General features: G+C 41.9%; 1 protein-coding gene across 2 annotated transcripts in view; it reads right to left on the reverse strand.

Annotated features, from left to right (window-relative positions):
• Positions 1 to 18,741, reverse strand: part of SMG6 (SMG6 nonsense mediated mRNA decay factor) — a 231,035-nt gene that overhangs the window by 210,275 nt on the left and 2,019 nt on the right. For both annotated transcript variants that reach the window (XM_024736579.1, XM_024736572.1), the window contains exons 2-8: positions 16,284 to 18,018; positions 15,540 to 15,732; positions 14,941 to 15,051; positions 11,517 to 11,623; positions 11,206 to 11,284; positions 3,211 to 3,321; positions 2,631 to 2,843 (exon numbers count right to left, since the gene is read on the reverse strand). In XM_024736579.1, coding sequence (XP_024592347.1) covers positions 2,631 to 2,843; positions 3,211 to 3,321; positions 11,206 to 11,284; positions 11,517 to 11,623; positions 14,941 to 15,051; positions 15,540 to 15,732; positions 16,284 to 18,018 — 2,549 coding nt within the window. The remainder of the gene's footprint in view (positions 1 to 2,630; positions 2,844 to 3,210; positions 3,322 to 11,205; positions 11,285 to 11,516; positions 11,624 to 14,940; positions 15,052 to 15,539; positions 15,733 to 16,283; positions 18,019 to 18,741) is intronic.

The raw sequence follows: 18,741 nt of genomic DNA on the forward strand, positions 1-18,741 counted from the left end.
GGCAGGAATAAAGATGTAGATATAGAGAATGGACTTGAAGACACGGGGTGGGAGGGAGAAGCTGGAGGGAGAAGCTGGGGCGAGGTGAGAGTAGCATCAACATATATACACTATGGAATGTAAAACAGTTAGCGAGTGGGAAGCAGCACCATAGTACAGGGAGATCGGCTTGGTGCTTTGCGATGACCTAGAGGGGTGGGATAGCGAGGGTGGGAGGGACGGGATATGGGGACATGTGTATGCATATGGCTGATTCACTTTGGTGTACAACAGAAACTAACACATTATTGTAAAGCAATTATACTCCAATAAAGATCTATTTAAAAAAATCACTTTCCTTTTCCAAAAAAAAAAGATGTGATATATACATATATAAAAAATGGAATAGTACTCAGCCATAAAAAACAACGAAATAATGCCATTTGCAGCAACATGGATAGACCTAGAGATTATCATACTAAGTGAAGCAAGTCAAAAAGAGAAAGACAAATACCATATAATATCACTCATATGTGGAATCTAAAATACGACACAAATGAACTTATCTACGAAACAGAAACAGACTCACAGACGTAGAGAACAGACTTGCAGTTGCCAAGGGAGAAGGAGGGGTGAGGGAGGGATGGACTGGGAGTTTGGAATTAGAAGATGCAAATGGATATAGAATGGATAAACAACAAGGTCCTACTGTATAGCAGAGGGAACTATATTCAATATCCTGTACGAAACCATAATGGAAAAGAATATGAAAAAGAATATGTATATATATGTATAAATGAATCACTTTGCTGTATACCAGAAACTAACATAACATTGTATATCAACTATACTTCAATAAATTTTAAAAATGAAAAAGAATAAAAATATAAACTTACAAACACATTGCTTAAAAAATAAATAAAACACCTAATGGAAGAGAGAAAGCTATAAAAGATTAATTATAACTTTTATGAGAGATACTCCCTAAGCTTGAGGCCAAGACCAAAGAAAGCCATAAAATGCTTTCTCAAACTGTCATTGTTGCTTTCATTTTAAAGACACACAGTGGAGTTAATCAATAGAACAATTTATCTTATTCAAATAGGCATCCAGTTTGGGGTGGTAATATTCAAACTAGAAGAGGCAGTAGTGAGGGATTCTACCATAGCAGCAACCCCTCTGAGGCACCTTGATGTACTGGGGCCCCATGTACACCATGACGTATAGGAAGTTGGTAGTTTCATTTATAAGCAATGACTGCTTTCCAAGTCATCCCGAAAACAGCTAAAGACTAAAGATATAGGAAGATAAATGGAAATTTTAAATTAAACCTCAAAGGACAAGTCCTCCTATCCCACCACCTTTGACTCATTCTTAGACAACCATGCCTCCAACTTCAAAGAGGAAACAGAAATCATCAAAAGGCCCTCCCTCACCTTCCTCCTATAATACAAACTTACCTGCATCCCCAGTTATCTGTTCCTACCTGCCCTCAAGCACAAGAAAGAGGGGTTTTCTTACCTTCTTTCAGGCTAATCCCCTCATTTGTGCTCTGGATCCTACTTCTTTCTCATCAACTGCAAGGACTTCTCCCTGCCATCTATCTCCTTTCTTTCTTAGACCTCGAACCTGTTTATCATTATGTTCCTTCCTTGAGCAGGTGAAGCAGCTCTCTCATGACTTCAGTACCATCTATAACAGATGCCTTCAAGTATCTTCATCTCTGGCATAGATCTCTCTCCTCAGCTTCAGATATCCGCTAGCCTCTAAATATCTCCACGTCAATGTCCTATAGAAATTCCAACATGTCCAAAACTAAACTCATCATCTTTCTCCTAAAACCAAGACCATCATTCACCCAGTTTCCAAATGAGAAACCTAAGTGTTACTTTTGATTCCCTCTTCTGCCTCAGCTCCCCGTGTCCAATCAAGTCCTTTGGATTTTACCTCATTAATATACTTCTGTTCACTTCTCCCCATCTGCAAAGCCATTTCCTGGTTCAGGTCCTTCTCACATCTCACTTGGATTACTGTAGCACGCTCCTACTCTTCTTATTTCTGTCTTTCCCGTCTCCAAATTTTCCACAAAGCAGCCAGAGTCATATTTCTAAAGTGCACATCTGAGATTTCCCTATTTAAAGCACTCAGTAGCTCCCTACTACCTTCAGGATAAAGGTCAAATTACTTATTACATGACCCTTCAAGGCCTGGTCCCAGATTACCCCACCACCCACTCCTCTATAAATTTTACCCTCAAGGCACAATGAACCCTCCATTTGCAGTTTTCCAACTACTGTGTCCTCTCCCTGGCTTCAAAAATCCCACACAGAATCCTAAAGCATCATATTGATGACTATAAACCCAAAGCAACAAAAAACTGTCATCCTATACAAATCCTAAATTAATCTTCATTTAGAAAAATTACTTTTACTAAATTCTACAGTGCCACATAGTGGTGAGAGAGGGAAGCGAATAGCAAAGGTAAAGGAAGTGTAGGCGGAGGACATAAATGAGAACATCAAGGAGCCTGAAGTGATCTTCCTTTCCTGAGATGAATGGGAATGTCTGTGCAGTGCTCCATGGTTGCATGTACCAGAACACTCACGCTTACTCAGCTAGTCTTGCTCATAACATCACCCTCAGGAACTTACATCACTGGGGCTCAGGCTGCCCAGCCCATTCTCCTGCTCAGAATCCTTCCCAGACTCAGTGCCCTGGGAGGACCGGGGATGGGATGGATGAATCCAGATCTCCAGGCGAGTGGTGTCATCTCCAACATGCCGGAAAGTGGATTTCTTTGCTTTCTGCCATTGGTCAGGGCTCAGTTCCAATTCCTCGTGTTGCTTCTTTTCCATCTGTTCTGCCTGTACGACATACAAACATATAAGCTCAGACTGTCCTGGGATTCAGCCAATCAAGAGAAGTGCTCATCTCACCTGAGTCTGTTGCCCAAGAACTGTAAAAAGTAAAGACTTTGCCATAGTTCCACAGTAGCAGAGTATCATCTGTTTTGTCTCATACAAGTTATTAATTCTGTAAACCAGATGCTGTGGGCCCTGGAGAGCTCTCCTAAAGCTGAGTTTCGTTCTGCATAAAGACTGACTGACTCCCATCAGCACAGCCCGAGGGGACCCCTTCAGGACATTATCAGTCGTTTCCTTAAGGACACAGAGACACTAAGAGAAACACATTCTTCTAGGAAGGAATGATTCTGCCTGCATCCCCACTCACCTTCCGTTTGGTCTCTTCAAACAAGCTCATGAGACTCTCCTTGGCAGTCAGGATAGGGTTGCTGGCAGCTAGACTGCGCATATAGTAATAGACGGCATCAAGCTTCCTCCTCTGCAGAAAGAGGTCAGAGACACTGAGTCAACCAGTTCTCTTCTGGACTCCAGCCTGAGTCAGCAGACCCAGGAAACCCTACCATCCCTCCCAGCCTGTGCTCCAAGCTGTGAGGAGTTCCAGCATGAAAATGAGACAACCATCCACGGGAGAAGCCATGGCGAGTGCGTCAGAGCTCTCTTCTTGCCCACTACTATGTCTCACATGTAGAGGTACTTGTAAAGCCACATGCTCAAAAGCAGGAGAAACGAATAAAGAGCTCACAAAATACGAAACCAATTATGTTTTCTTTTTAGAGAAAGAAAATGTTCAGCATGTACTAATTATTGCTTTTAAAACATTACAAATAACAATGGCAATATCACTGATTAAGCATAGCTAAGTGTGAGGTAAATGATCAGCACTTCATAGATATTATGATATTATTTCCAAACCTAAGGAAACTGCCCCACAGGGATTACTATTCCCGTTTTAATAATGAAGAGACAGGGGCTCAGGAAGATTATTACATAACTTGCCCAACAAGGTCTCAAAGCCAAATCCCAGATAAGCCAGTATTTGAACCTAGGTCTGCCTGGCTCCTAAGTTTATGTCTTCACTACAACATACTGACTCCACGAAGAAAAGGAAACAAACTATTATCCAATGCATGCAGCAAGTAAACACTTCAAGTCCATTTTAAAACCAATTAATAAGTAAAAGAAAGGGAGAGGGTCAGAAAGAAGGAAAAACACTGAAATAAAGGGGGAAAGAATATCAAAAAGCCTTTCTATCTTTCTATCATATACATTGTTACCTTTTCTGTCTCAAAATGCACCTAGACTACTACTTCCCTCTCTCCCCAGCACCTACTCACTCTTTAAAAGTCCCATCTTGCATTCATCTAGCATGGTTAAAGGTGTACATTCTAAGCTCAACTGCCTGAGTCTGAATTTGGTCCTGCCATTTATTAGGTATAACCCTAAGAAAGTCAACCTAGAAAGGTTTCCTTATTTGTAAAATGAATATATTCACCAACATATATGGCTCCTGAAAAGATTAAAATTCATATAATATATACAGTTTAACAGAATATCTGGTACTCAGTTTCAGTCAGTTAAGTGGGAGCTATCTTTAATGTTATTCCAATTACGCCACTCATTTGATTTTACAGTATTTTATCAGTTCTACAATGATCTTTTTCTTTTCTTTCTTTTTTTTTTTTTTTGCAGTACGCGGGCCTCTCACTGCTGCGGCCTCTCCCACCGCGGAGCACAGGCTCCAGACGCGCAGGCTCAGCGGCCATGGCTCACGGGCCCAGCCGCTCCGCGGCACACGGGATCCTCCTGGACTGGGGCACGAACCCGTGTCCCCTGCATCGGCAGGCGGACTCCCAACCACTGCACCACCAGGGAAGCCCTTTTTCATATTTTAACATCTCTGAAATCAAGATACAACTCAATCACTATCTATCATCATGTCTTATTTTAATTCACATTCTTCTTTCTTAGTGGTATAGGAAATGATGTATCTAACAATCAATTGCATCATATTGCATCAAGTCTAATTTGTATCATTGTCTATACACCTCACTTGTCTTCTCAACAATGTTTTCTTTCAGGACAGAAACCATATCAAATATTTACCACTCACAGCACCTAGCAAAGCACTGTGCACAGCATGTTCTCAGTAAATCCACTGAATGAAAGGTTACAGAAAAGCTGAGAAAGTGATCTTAAAAGACAACTGGGGGCACTTTTCTGGTGGTCCAGTGGCTAAGACTCTGCACTTCCAATGCAAGGGGCATGGGTTCAATCCCTGGTCAGGGAACTAAGATCTCACATGCCGCTTGACATGGCCAAAAAAACAGACAACTGGGTTAACACAGAGACAGAAAAGGAGGGACAGAGGAAAAGAACTTGAAAAGAGTACTAACTTAGGTAAGAGGTCCATGAAAGAAACGCATACCAATTTAATTAGTGTAGCAACAGACCACTGAGGGAAGACACAAGATTAACACTCAAGGGACTTCCCTGGTGGTCCAGCGGTTAAGACTCGCACTCCCAATGCAGGGGGCCTGGGTTCAATCCCTGGTCAGGGAACTAGATCCCACATGCCATAACTAAGATCCCACATGCCGCAACTAAGACCCAGCACAGCCAAATAAATACATATTAAAAAAAAAAAAAAAAAAGATTAACACTGAAAAATCACTTGTATTTCTACACATTAGTAGTGAACAATCTGAAAAATTAGGAAAATAATTCCATTCATAATACCATCAAAAATAATAACATACCTTTATATGTTAGGAATATTTATATCTTAGGAATAAATTTAACCTAGGAAATGCAAAACTTATACACTGAAAACGACCACACATTTCTGAAAGAAATTAGACAAGACCTAAATAAATGGAAAACATCCTGTGTTTGTGCAGAAGACAATACTGTAAAGATGTAAATACTCCCCAAAGCAATCCACAGATTCAGTGCAATCCTTATCAAAATCACAATGACTGTTTTGGCAGAAATGAAAAAGCCGATCCTAAAATCCATATGGAATTCCAAGGAACCCCAGATAGCCAAAACAATCTTGAAAAAGAAAAACAAAGTTGGAAGACTCACATACCCAATCTCAAAACTTACCACAAAGCTACAGCAATTAAAACAACGTAGTACTGGCACAAAGGTGGACATATGGATCAACGTGAGAGAATCTAGAGTCCAGAAATAAACCTATCATGTATCAACTGACTTTCGACAAGGGTGCCAAGACTATTTAATGGGGAAAGAACAGTCTCTTCAACAAATGGTGCTAGGAGAATTGGATGTCCACATGCAAAAGAACGAACTGGACCCTTACTTCACACCATATACAAAAATTAACCAAAAATGGATCAAAGACCTAAATATAAGAACTAAAACTATAAAAAATGTATCCCTGTATTTTCCTCTAAATAAATAAATAATAAATCTTAACTTTTAATTTGGTTAAGAGTTTCTTAGCTATGACATCAAAGCACAAGCAACAAAAGAAAAAATAGATGAATTGGACTTCATCAAAATTAAAAACTTCTGTGGGGAACTCCCTGATGGCGCAGTGGTTAAGACTCCAAGCTCCTAATGCAGGGGACCCCAGTTTGATCCCTGGTCAGGGAACTAGATGCCACATGCCACAACTAAGAGTTTGCATGCCACAACTAAGGAGCCCGCCTGCCACAACTAAGGAGCCCACCTGCCGCAACTAAGACCCAGCATAACCAAATAAATACATAAATCTTTAAAAAAAAAAAAAACTTTTGTGCATCAAAGGGCACTATCAAGAGAGTGAAAAGACAACCCATAAAATGGGAGAAAATATTTGTAAATCAAATATCTGATAAACGTCAGAATATATAAAGAACTCCTGCATCTCAACAACAAAAAAAGACAACCCAATTTAAAAATATGCAAAGGATCTGAATAGACATTTCTCCAAAGAAGATATGCAGATGGCCAACAAGAACATTAAACAATCAGTACTCATTAGGGAAATGCAAGTCAAAACCACAATGCCATACAACTTTGAAGCAGTTAGGCTGGCTACTATTTAAATACACACACACACACACACACACACACACACACAACAACAACAACAGAAAATAGTGTGTGTTAGGAAGGATGTGGAGAAACTGGAACCCTTGTGCACTACTGGTGGGAATGTAAAATGGTGCAGCTGCCAATATGGTGGTTCTTCCAAAAACTGAAAATACAATTACCACATGACCCAGCAATTCCACTTCCGAGTATATATTCAAAAGAATTGAAAGAAGAGTCACGAAGGGGTATCTGCACCCTCATATTCATAGTAGTATCATTCACAATGGCCAAAAGGTAGAAGTGTCCATCGAGAGATGAACAGATAAACAAAATGTGGTAGATACATACAATTGAATATTATTCAGCCTTAAGGCGGAAACTGACATGAGCTGTAACATGGATGAACCTTAAGGATATAATGCTAACTGAAATAAGCCAGTCACAAAAAGACAAATACTTTTAGATGCTATTTATATTAGGTAACTAGAGTAGACAAATTCACAGAGGTGGAAAGGTGAAGAAGGGTGGTTGCCAATGGCTACAGGAAGGGAAAAATAGGGAGGTGTTGTTTTAATGGGTAGAGAGTTTCAGTTTCGCAAGATGAATAGAGTTCTGGAGAGTGACTGCACAACAATGTGAATGTATTCAACACTACTGAACAGTACACTTAAAAATGGGTAAGATGGGGGCTTCCCTGGTGGCGCAGTGGTTGAGAGTGCGCCTGCCGATGCAGGAGACACGGGTTCGTGCCCTGGTCCGGGAGGATCCCACATGCTGTGGAGCAACTAAGCCCGTGCGCCACAACTACTGGGCCTGCACTGTAGAGCCCGCAAGCCACAACTACTGAGCCTGAGTGCCACAACTACTGAGCCTGAGTGCCACAACTACTGAAGCCCACGTGCCTAGAGCCCATGCTCTGCAACAAGAGAAGCCACTGCAATGAGAAGCCCGCACACCGCAACAAAGAGTAGAGCTGCTCTCCACAACTAGAGAAAGCCCGCATGCAGCAACGAAGATCCAACGCAGCCAAAAATTAATTAATTAATTTAATTTTAAAAAATGGGTAAGATGGCAAATTTGGTTTTATGTGTATTTTACAATTAAGAAAAATTTTTTTAATTTTCTTAATTTTTAAAAAGATGGGTAAAGGACTTGAATAGACATTTTTCCAAACATCCAAATAAGCATATGAAAAGATGTTCAATATCATTAGTCATTAGGGAAATGCAAATCAAAACCACAATGACATACCACTTCACACTCACTAGATCTGTAGATGTCAACAAACTGATTCTAAAGTTTATATGGAAAGACAAAACATCCAGGATAGCCTGCACAATATTGAAGGAAAAGAAAAAAGCTGGAAGAAAGAAAAAAAAAAAGAAAAAAGTTGGAAGACTGACACTACCCGACTTCAAGATTTGCTATAAAGCTACCGTAATCAAGACAGTGTGGTACTGGCCAAAAAACAGACAAATAGATCAATGGAACAGAATACAGAGCCCAGAAGTAGACCCTCACAAATACAGTCAGTCGATCTTTGACAAAGGAGCAAAGACAATTCAATGGAGAAAGGATAGTCTTTTCAACAAATAGTGTTGAAAACAACTGGACATCCACATGCAAAACAAAGAATCTATACACAGACCTTACACCTGTCACAAAAATTAACTCAAAATGTACCGTAGACTTAAATGTAAAATGCAAAACTCTACAACTCCTAGAAGATAACATAGGAGAAAATCTAAGTAACCTGGGTTTAGTCATGCCTTCTTAGATACGACACCAAAAGCACAATCCATGAAAGAAAAAGTTGGCTAAGTTAGATTTCCTTAACCTTAAAAACTTCTGCTCTGTGAAAAACACTAAGAAAATGAAAAGAAAGCCACAGACTGAGAGAAAATATTTGTAAGATACATGTCTGATAAAGGACTGGTATCCAAAACATAAAATGAACTCTTAAGACTCAATAAGAAAACAAACAACCCAATTTAAAAATGGGCAAAAGATCTAAACAGACACATCACCAAAAATACACAGATGGGAAATTAGCATATTAAAAGATGCTTTACATTGTATGTCTTTAGGGAACTGCAAGTTAAAACGAAGTTTAACACAAATAGGATTTTGCACACCTATTAGAATGAGGAAAATCCAGAACACTGACAACACCAAATGCTGACAAGGGTGCACAGCAATAGGAACTCTCATCCACTGCTGGTAGGAATGCAAAATGGTACAGCCACTATGGAAGACGGTTTGACAGTTTCTTCCAAAACTATATATACTCTAACCACACAACCCAGCAATCACACTCCTAAGTATCTACCCAAATGAGACGAAAGCTTATGTCCACACAAAAACATGCACACGAACGTTTACAGCACTTCTATTAATAACAGTCAAAATCCGGAAACAACCAAGATGTCCTTCAATAGGGCAATAGATAAACTGTGGTACATCCATACAATGGAATATTACTCAACAATAAAAAGAAAAGAGCTATCAAGTCACAAAAATAACCCTAAATGCTAAGTGAAAGAAGCCAATATGAAAAGACTACATACTGTATGGTTCCAACTATATGACATTCTGGAAAAGACAACACTATAGAGACAGTAAAAACATCAGTGATTGCCAAAGGTTTGGGGGAAGGAAGAAGGATAAAGAGGTGGAGGTTGGAGCACAGGATATTTTTAGAGCAGTGAAAATATTCTGCGTGATAATATAATGGTGGATACATGTTATTATACATTTGTTCAAACTCAGAGTGTGCAACAGTAAAAGTGAACCTTAGTGTAAGCTATGGACTTTAGTAATATAATAACGTATCTATACTGGCTCATCAAATGTAACAAATGTACTACACTAATGCAAGATGTTCATAATAGGGAAAACTGAGAGCTGAGGAAGTATATGGGAACTCTCTGCACTTTCTGCTCAACTTTCTATAAACCTAAAACTGACCAAAAAAGAAAAAGAATATTAAAGAAGAAAACACCCACAATGAGGTATCACTTCATACCCACTAGGTTGGTCATAATCAAAAAAATGAAAAGTAACAAACGTTGGCATGAACATGAAGAAACTAGAACTCTCCTACACTGCCAGTGGAAATGTAAAATGGTGCAGTCACTATGAAAAGCAGTTTGGCAGCTTCCCAGAAAGTTAAACATAGAATTACCATATGACCCAGCAATTCCATTCCTAGGTACGGACCATAATTAATGGTTAATTTTGTTACATGAATTTTACCACAACTTTTATTAAAAGCCATTGAGGGGAAAATTTTTTTAATTATATTTTCTAGTTAACAAGAAAAAAACACAATTCATTAGATTATTACAAAGAAGAAAAACTGGGAAAGGAGACAAGAAATGAGTGAGAAGGGAAAACAGAAGATGGATAAGAATAAAGGGGAGAGAAAAATAAAGCCACAAAGAGGGGTGAAAAAAAAATCTCAACGCATATCACAAAGAGAACAGGACAGAGGTAAAAAGCAGAGAGACAGAAAGATTCAATAGATTCTGCACGAAGTGTATCTGTAAACCACATTACTTAATCAACAATTTCCATCCATAAATAAGTATTAGGAATATTTTTGAATCTTTGTAGAATAAAAATATCAATTCAAGCACTGTTTATTTGGGCAATGAATTTTACAGCATTAAGAAAACTCTCCCTGCTAATGAGCACGTTAGCTGCTTCTTAAACCTTTGGTACTTACCAGTGGCCCCTCCCCGTCTCCCTTGAAGTCAGCTTCCTCACTAGGAGCTCTGTCAGCTCCCAAGGCTCACCTTTAGAGGCACATTTAGAGGAGTTTGGTAAGATCTAAAGAGGCACTTACTGTGCTTCTGCTAAGGAGACTCCTCAGGTGAAAAGCTAAGATGAATGAGGGGATGATCTGAGAAAAGGAAGGAAGGATGTACTTCAGACTAGTTGAGGACTTTAAAGGGGAGAGATAAAGGGAGCCTTATTTTCCTTCCAGAAATGAGTAACCTAGTTCAACCTAGGGAAGGGAAACAATACAAGATTCAGAGCAGAAACCTTGGTCAAAAACAAAGAGTGATGTTTGGCTGGAGAATAAGCATTCCCCTAGGAACTTAAGTGCAGTAAAAGTGGATTTAACTGAAGTGAGGGATCCTGACAACTTACCTCTGAAAGTAACAGTAACAAAAGGAGTTTGGGGATGGGAGGCAGAAGGGGATATGCTTTGGGTTATAGTGTTCAGATGAAATCTAGCTCCAGGAGCTGATGCTATCAAAATTCATATTTCTAACACACTGCCTGCAAAATAACTTCCCCATCCAAGATTTCTTACCGTATACACTGCCAGCAGGGCCAACTGGTTATAGGGGCGCCCATTCTTGGGAGCAATGTGCTGGGCTTTCAGGTACCAGCTGTAACAGAAAAACAGTAAAAAAAAAAAAGTTCTCTATCAACATTTTCCCAATTCATTACCTGATAGCCCTTACTAATTAAGCTGTAACCTTGGAGTGGTAAAGCATGAGGCAAATAGGGTCACCTGTAGGACATATATATAGGAGGCAGCTCAGGTGGCCCATTGCTCTTAATAGGGCTTGGATTAAAGCCACACAGGGAAGAGGAGTCATGAACAAGAGGCAACAGTACCTGCGTGCTTTCCCGTAGTTTGTCGTGTCATTGGCTTGCTCCCGATACCTGGCAATATCTCCTTGGCAAATCATACATCGCTGGGCACTGATCAAGGCATATTTTACCTTCAGGAAAAACGATCAGTCAGTAGCATATACCCAAGAAACTCTAACTTCAACCCCAAAGGACAGGGATGGGGTCAAAATAACAGAGCAGCATTCATAATAAGGCACCAGTCGTCCTCAACAAAGCAAAAAGTTTTCAGTCTAACCTTGACTAGAAAAAAAAGCCAACAATGTGATGCAAAATTTACCGAGAAAGAGTGCAAAAGGGAAAGGAGGTCATTCTTATTTCGAGTCCCAGTCAAGTGGAAGAAAACATTCTGACTCTCTTTGTAGTAGCTGTGTGATCTCAGCTAAGTCTTTGGGACTCAGTTTCTTCATCGGAATATAAAAATATCTATTTCATAGGGAAACTGTAGGGAATAAGTGTAAAAATACAAATTATAAAGTGACATACAGGGAATTCCCTGGAGCTCCAGTGGTTAGAACTCGATGCTTTCACTGCTGTGGGCCTGGGTTTGTTCCCTGGTTGGGGAACTAAGATCCCACAAGCCACGCAGTGCGGCCAAAAAAAAAAAAAAGTGATATACAAATATTAAAATAATTGTTTACTCTGTTCTTTTCCTGCCATCATCTTTCTCTCTTCAAACTGTTAATACAACTGTATTGTGTTACTGCATTGCATCCCCTTTGCAAGACAGTAATAATTCCCTAAAACAATAAGTTACCCTTTAGCAAACACCTGCAACGTGCCAGGACTGAGTAATACTACATATGTTTCCTCACTGATGGGCTTGGCATCTGTCACTCAATGAGAAAACAAAAGAGTAAACCCTTAACAATCCCAAGACACATACCCAACCAAAAAAACCTTCCTAAGGAACATCACTTCATAAGATATAATACCACTCCACCCACAGACAAGAAATTACCATGTCACTGAATAAAGTAGTAGACACTGACCCCACAGGAAGGCTCATTTACTAGCTAAGTGAGTAGCTACTGCACATCAGCCTCCTAACACATATCTCAAAAGTATGCCTCAGCAAAGTTATACATCACTACATGTCATACACCTTCAGAGTTCTGACTACTCCACACATTCTCCCTATGAATGAACACCAAGAATCCTTGGTATTTAACCGGTAAAGCACCAAGGAAACTGCTATGTTTCCACTCTACAGCCACTTTGCTACCTCAACGGGGGGAAGAAAAAAAAAACAAATTCGGCCAAAGGCTCTCCACTATCCTCAGAATAAAGTACTAGATGGTCCAGCCTCTGCTGCTCACCTCTCCAGCACCCCTTCCCCTCTCACTCTCTGTGCCTCAGACTAGGCTTTTCTCAGTTCCCCTATCACATGGTGCTTTTCCCACTGCAGGACCTTCACATGTACCGTTCCTATTGCCGAGAATACACCTTTCACCTGGCCAAGGTCTCCGGTCTTCAGCCTCAGCTTAACTGTGACTTCCTCAGGCCTCTGTGATCCTCCAAGCCCCTTCACACCACACCCCCCAACATCCTCTACGGAAGTCAATGCATCTACAATTACCAATGCAACACCTGTACTCATCCCTAATCAAACTCTAAACTCTGAGAGCTAGGAACATGGCTTTCTCGTTCCACACTCAACTAGGTGTGCCTAGAATGGCACCTGGCATGGAGGAGGGACTCAATAGATACTTGCTGACTAGTAATAGAACCTGTGCATGGCAATTCATCAGAAGGAGCAGAAAGGCAAGAGGAAGCCTCTGCTCCATAAATCACACTCCTTTCTCTAATGAATCTACCTCTTCCTCTCCCCTGGCCCTTTCCTCTCAACATATAATTACGCTAAAGTCTCTCCAAGCTTAGAAACAAACTTCTCTTGACACTATGTCTTTTTTTATTTTCTCTCCCCTGGCCCTTTCCTCTCAACATATAATTACGTTAAAGTCTCTTCCAAGCTTAGAAACAAACTTCTCTTGACACTATGTCTTTTTTTATTTTTTCGGTACGTGGGCCTCTCACTGTTGTGGCCTCTTCCGTTGCGGAGCACAGGCTCCGGACGCGCAGGCTCAGCAGCCATGGCCCACGGGCCCAGCCGCTCCGCGGCACGCGGGATCCTCCCAGACCGGGGCACGAACCCGCGTCCCCTGCATCAGCAGGCGGACTCTGAACCACTGTGCCACCAGGGAAGCCCGACACTATGTCTTTTGACTACTATCTTCCCTTCTTGCCTTCACAGCCTTCTTAAAAGAACAGTCTAAGTTACCCTCTCATTATATCTGCTGCCCCACTTCTCACTCACCACAATCTGGTCTCCATCCTCTCCAACTAATATAACTCATGATAAGGTCATCCAATCCAATGGACAGTTTTTAGTAATCTTAACATTTGAGGATTTTACAGCACTTGACAATTTTACCCACCACCACCTTAAAAACCTGACCCCCTGCTCTCTGGCTAGCTTTCCTAGTTTCCAACTTCTGCTTCAACTATCACCTACACATTGATGACTTCTGAATCTCTATCACCAGCCCAGCTCTTTCTCCTGAGCTCCAGACACACCATAACATTCATTTGTTCATTTTCAAGCTCCTCCACCTAAGCTGATCCAAAACTAATCTCTTCCTTCCCAGCCTCTCTCCTAGGGCACAAAATGGGAGATGATCTGGTCTCCTCATGCCTCCAATCTCATCATTCACACCCAACCAGCCAGCAATTCAATTCTACTCCCTTATATCTTTCCAATCTGTCTCCTCTTCTCCACCTCCACCACCTCTACCTCAGTTCAGGCCCACACCTGACCCTCCTACTTCTACTCTTGCCCAAACTCATCCATTTGCCAGACTGACTGGTTCCAAGAACAAATCTATGCTATCCATTTGTTGAAAATCGATCAATAGCTTCTCACTGCTTTCAGGAAAAAATCCAAACTCTTCAGCGTGGCATGTAAGAGATTATGATCCATCCCTTCCTACTTCATCAGCTTTACCTCCTCCAACAGCCCAATCCACATCACAGACAACAGCATGCTGACCTCTTATACTTTCCCAGCAAGGTATGAGTCTCTCACTGTGCCCTGTATCAAAACTGCCCCTTCCACTCCTAGTCATGTTTCAAAACTCAACTTGACAGTCTCTAAGAAACCTGCCTTGACTCCCACCAGTCTAAAGCAGATTCAATTCCTTCCATGCCCCTTCAACACTCTATATATGCCACTGCCGTAGTACTCATGACATTACGTTATAGTTGTTGGTTTACTTGGTCTGTTCCCCCAGAGGGCTGTATTTTTCATTCTTGTATACTCAACACCTAGCATAGTGCCTAGCACATAACTAACACCAGATAAATGCTTACTGAGTGAGTGAATAAATTTAAGATAAAGAAGCTGGCTTACTGTCTTTCGTAATGGCTTGCTGCGAATGGCAAGACCGTCCATGTAGTCCTCCAGTTTGAACTTGTAAGTAACCTGCAGCTTCTGAAGCAAACTATCAAAGAAGTCACTACCCTATAAAGAGAAAAAATAAGAATCAGCCGAATCAGCCTGTTCTGATCCAATCTACCCAGAAAGTGGGGCAAGTGACCCTTTCACAGTTTTGTTAATGCTCAGCCATCTGATGTAAAAGGAGGCATATACAGTATTTAGTGGCCACCAACTAAGCACAAGACAAATTGATAGCATAAGCCTTTCCGTGGTTTTAAAGATATGAAAACACACACACACACACACACACACACACACACACACACACACACACACACACACACACTCCAGCTAAGACATTCAGAAAGCTTCCAAACTCAAAACTAACTCCAATTGTCAGTAAGTTATGGTGTCAAGGAAGTAACAGACATAGGGTAGGCCTAAGCCCAAGAAAAGAGCATACAGTTTGTTGTCAATGTTGTTATAAAACATAGTATTTTGGGTAGTAAAAACCCATCACCACTAAAGGATGTTGAAGTCTTTATTCTGAGGACATAAAGATGATGGTTTACCTCATCCAACAGCTCCAAAAGTCTGTTCCGAATCTGTTCTGGGTTCTCAACATTCGGATCCTTGAGAAGCTGCCTGAACTTCTCAATCACCTGATAGAAAGCACTCTTCCACAGGATCTGATCCACGTTCTGATTATCAGAGAACTCGATATCTAACAGAATACAGCGCTCATATAGCTGCAGCAGTTCAGCTCTGGAATAAAATACATGCAACTTCTAGCTCCAAATACACCACAGGAAAGGCTAGACTCAAGATCTGAGGTTCCTACAAATCAAACACCTTCCTTGGCAGGAAATCCAAAATGCCACCAGGTATAGTACTCACTCTAGTTTCCATTCTGCACAGCAGAATGTCATTCTAAAGACAGTTATGTCTAAGAAAGTAGTTCTTCCCCATATGCCTCCACCTAAATTTAACAGCCAAAGTAAAATCTTCACCACAAGTTACATGTTGTTCATTTCTTGGCACTTTAGAAAGTCTTTCCTTTTCCATATCCAGATTCCATGTTCTCTTAAAAGATTTTTTTCTTCTTAAAGAAAAAGTGGGAAACATAATCATTTCTAGGACTAGAGACAAAATTTTCTGTTGTTTTTTCCAACTCCCCTTCCCTTACAAAAATCAACGTGAAAGGGAGATAACACCCGGCAGCTTACCTAAAAGGTTTCTACCTTCCTCAGCCATGGGGGCCTGCACACCTCCAGCTTACCCCCATTCCCCTCTAGCCAGGATGGAACCCACCATACCTGAGCTGAGCCATCTTCTCCAGGCCCTCAGGACTGATGCGGTCCCTGGAGAGCAGGTTGCTGAGCTGCAGTTCTTGGTTGTCAGCCACCCGGAGAAGCCGATGTAGTTCCTGTTGCTGCATGTTCCTCATGTGTTGCTCCATCTCCTCAGGACTCATGGTGCTGGCAGGGAGGGGGCTACAGACATACTGTCCTGATGGGGCTGGGTAGCCTGGGTAGTAAGGCGCTGGGTACACACCATTTGTAGGGCCCACCGGGTACTGCAGAGGGCTATAGCCTGTGTAAGGATACTGGGAGGTAGGGCCTGGTGTCCGGGGGTAATAATAAGGGTTGTCTGAGTTTTGAAACTTATAGTAAGATGCTTGGGCCTGGCGTGAGTCACCCCAAGAGGTAGGGCTGACTTCATCATCAGTGTCCAAGAAATGTAGCTGCGGTGTCTGGCTCTTCAGAGCAGGTTTCTGATCAGGATTGTTTGGGTCCCACAATCGTCGAGTGGTGCCTCCTCGGCCCCAACTCCGAGATCCCTTACTACCAGATCCAAATAAAAGCCGAGGTCCCAAAGGCGTAGACTCTGGAGAACCGGCTGAACTGACAGACAGGGTGGTATGGGCAGGCAGAATCAGAATGCCACGGCCACGACCCCGAAGTTCTTGTCTCAGGTTTTTGGACTCCTGCTTCTCAGAGCCTTTGCCCACATTGCTCGAGCCTTTGTCTGACTTTAACCTATCCGAATCCTCCCTGGCTGACCTCACCATGGGGGAATCTTTGTTCATGGTTTCTGCATCGAAAGTAACGCGAAGAGTGCCTCGATTTTCTTTACCATTGCTTTTCTGCTCTCCCTCCCCACAGCCAGACCAGCTTCTTTCTAAATGTTTCTTCCTTTCTGAGCTCCTCTGTGGCCCATCAGACTCATCAATTCTGTCCTCATCCAGGGAGTCAGTTGAGGACATAGATACTTGTTTCTTCAGTCGTGGCCTCTCCTTGGTCCGATCTTGGCGGCGGCGGCGACTTCCATTATCAGTCAGGCCAGTCCCCTCGGCGCTGTTGTTGCTACCCGCTGAGCTGGTACTGCAAGTGCGGTAGCGGTTCCTTCGTTTGTCTGAGCGGGAGTAGCGCTTCACAGAACCTGGCTTCCCCTGAGCTGGGTCATCATTCACCTTCTTCACGCCCTCCCCTTTTTCAACCCTCTTTCCTTTTTCCCCCTTTGCAGCCCTTATTCTGTCACCACTTAGGCTCTTTTCTGCCTCCTCTTTGTCTGGCTTGTTCACAACCTCCTCTTTCACATTTCCCCTACATGCATCTTCCTCTACTCTCAGTTGTTCTACCTGGTTGACGATTTCTTCCTCATCCACCCTGCTGGTCGATTCTTTGGTAACAGTCTGCAAACGCCTTCCAGGCTGATAGATCTGCATGTCAGGTTTCTTTGTTCTCTTGATAATTCTTAGACTTCGATCCTCTTGTCCAACAGTCCTAGGAAAAGACTCCTGTGCCTGGGTATTTTCTGGGTCTACAGGACCATTTTGCTGTGGGCTGTCTTTGCAGACATCTTTAATGAGCTGTGTACCACTTCCAACAGCAGAAGAATCTCTGTCATTAACAATTTCATCCTTAAATTCGTGACCTCCAGAGGGTTCCTTGATTTTAGGTCTGTTCCTTAGTCGGGAAAGACCAGGCTTATAGATTTCAAGATCTGGGCGCCTGTTATCTTTGCGCTGCCTGGGCTCCTTCATGTTTTCTGTGATGTTGGAGAGAGTGTTGGGGAGGAAGAGGTAGGAGAATAAAGGGGAAGGAAAGGAAAAGGAATTGTCATTAAAAGTCAAGCAAGAGGGACTTCCCTGGTGGTCCTGTGGTTAGGTATCCACCTGCCAGTGCAGGGGACACGGGTTCGATCTCTGGTCAGGGAACTAAGATTCCACGTGCCACGGGGCAACTAGGCCTGCGCGCCACAACGAATGAGCCTGCGTGCCACAACTAGAGAGAAGCCCGCGCGCACTGCAACAAAGAGCCCACACGCCGCAACGAGACCCCACATGCCACAACTAAGACCCGATGCAGCCAAAAAATAAACAAACATTAAAAAAAAAAAAGTCTAGCAAGAATTACACATTGATATGTTAATACTGGTGGACAAGGAAGGAAATTTCTGCAGAAACAGAAATTCTACTAAGTTTACAATATTTTTTCAGCAACTGGCAAAACTAAGAACTTAACTGTGTTGGAGCTACCTACACCTGAGTTGGGGAAACAAGGAATAAAACCTACATTCTCTTGTTACCCAAATCATATTCGGATCCACAAGACCCCAAACTACCTAATCAGTGATAGAATAAAAGATCTCTAACCAGTTCTGCATTGGACTATTCTCTGCTATAGAGCCCTCAGCTCCATCCTGGTCTCTTCTTCTGCCTCTAACATTTTTCCAGTGTGGCTGAGTCCTTTTAACATACTAAGGGGTCGG

This window comes from Neophocaena asiaeorientalis, unplaced genomic scaffold, assembly GCF_003031525.2.
Source record: "Neophocaena asiaeorientalis asiaeorientalis breed wild unplaced genomic scaffold, Neophocaena_asiaeorientalis_V1.1 scaffold129, whole genome shotgun sequence".
Lineage (NCBI taxonomy): Eukaryota > Metazoa > Chordata > Mammalia > Artiodactyla > Phocoenidae > Neophocaena > Neophocaena asiaeorientalis.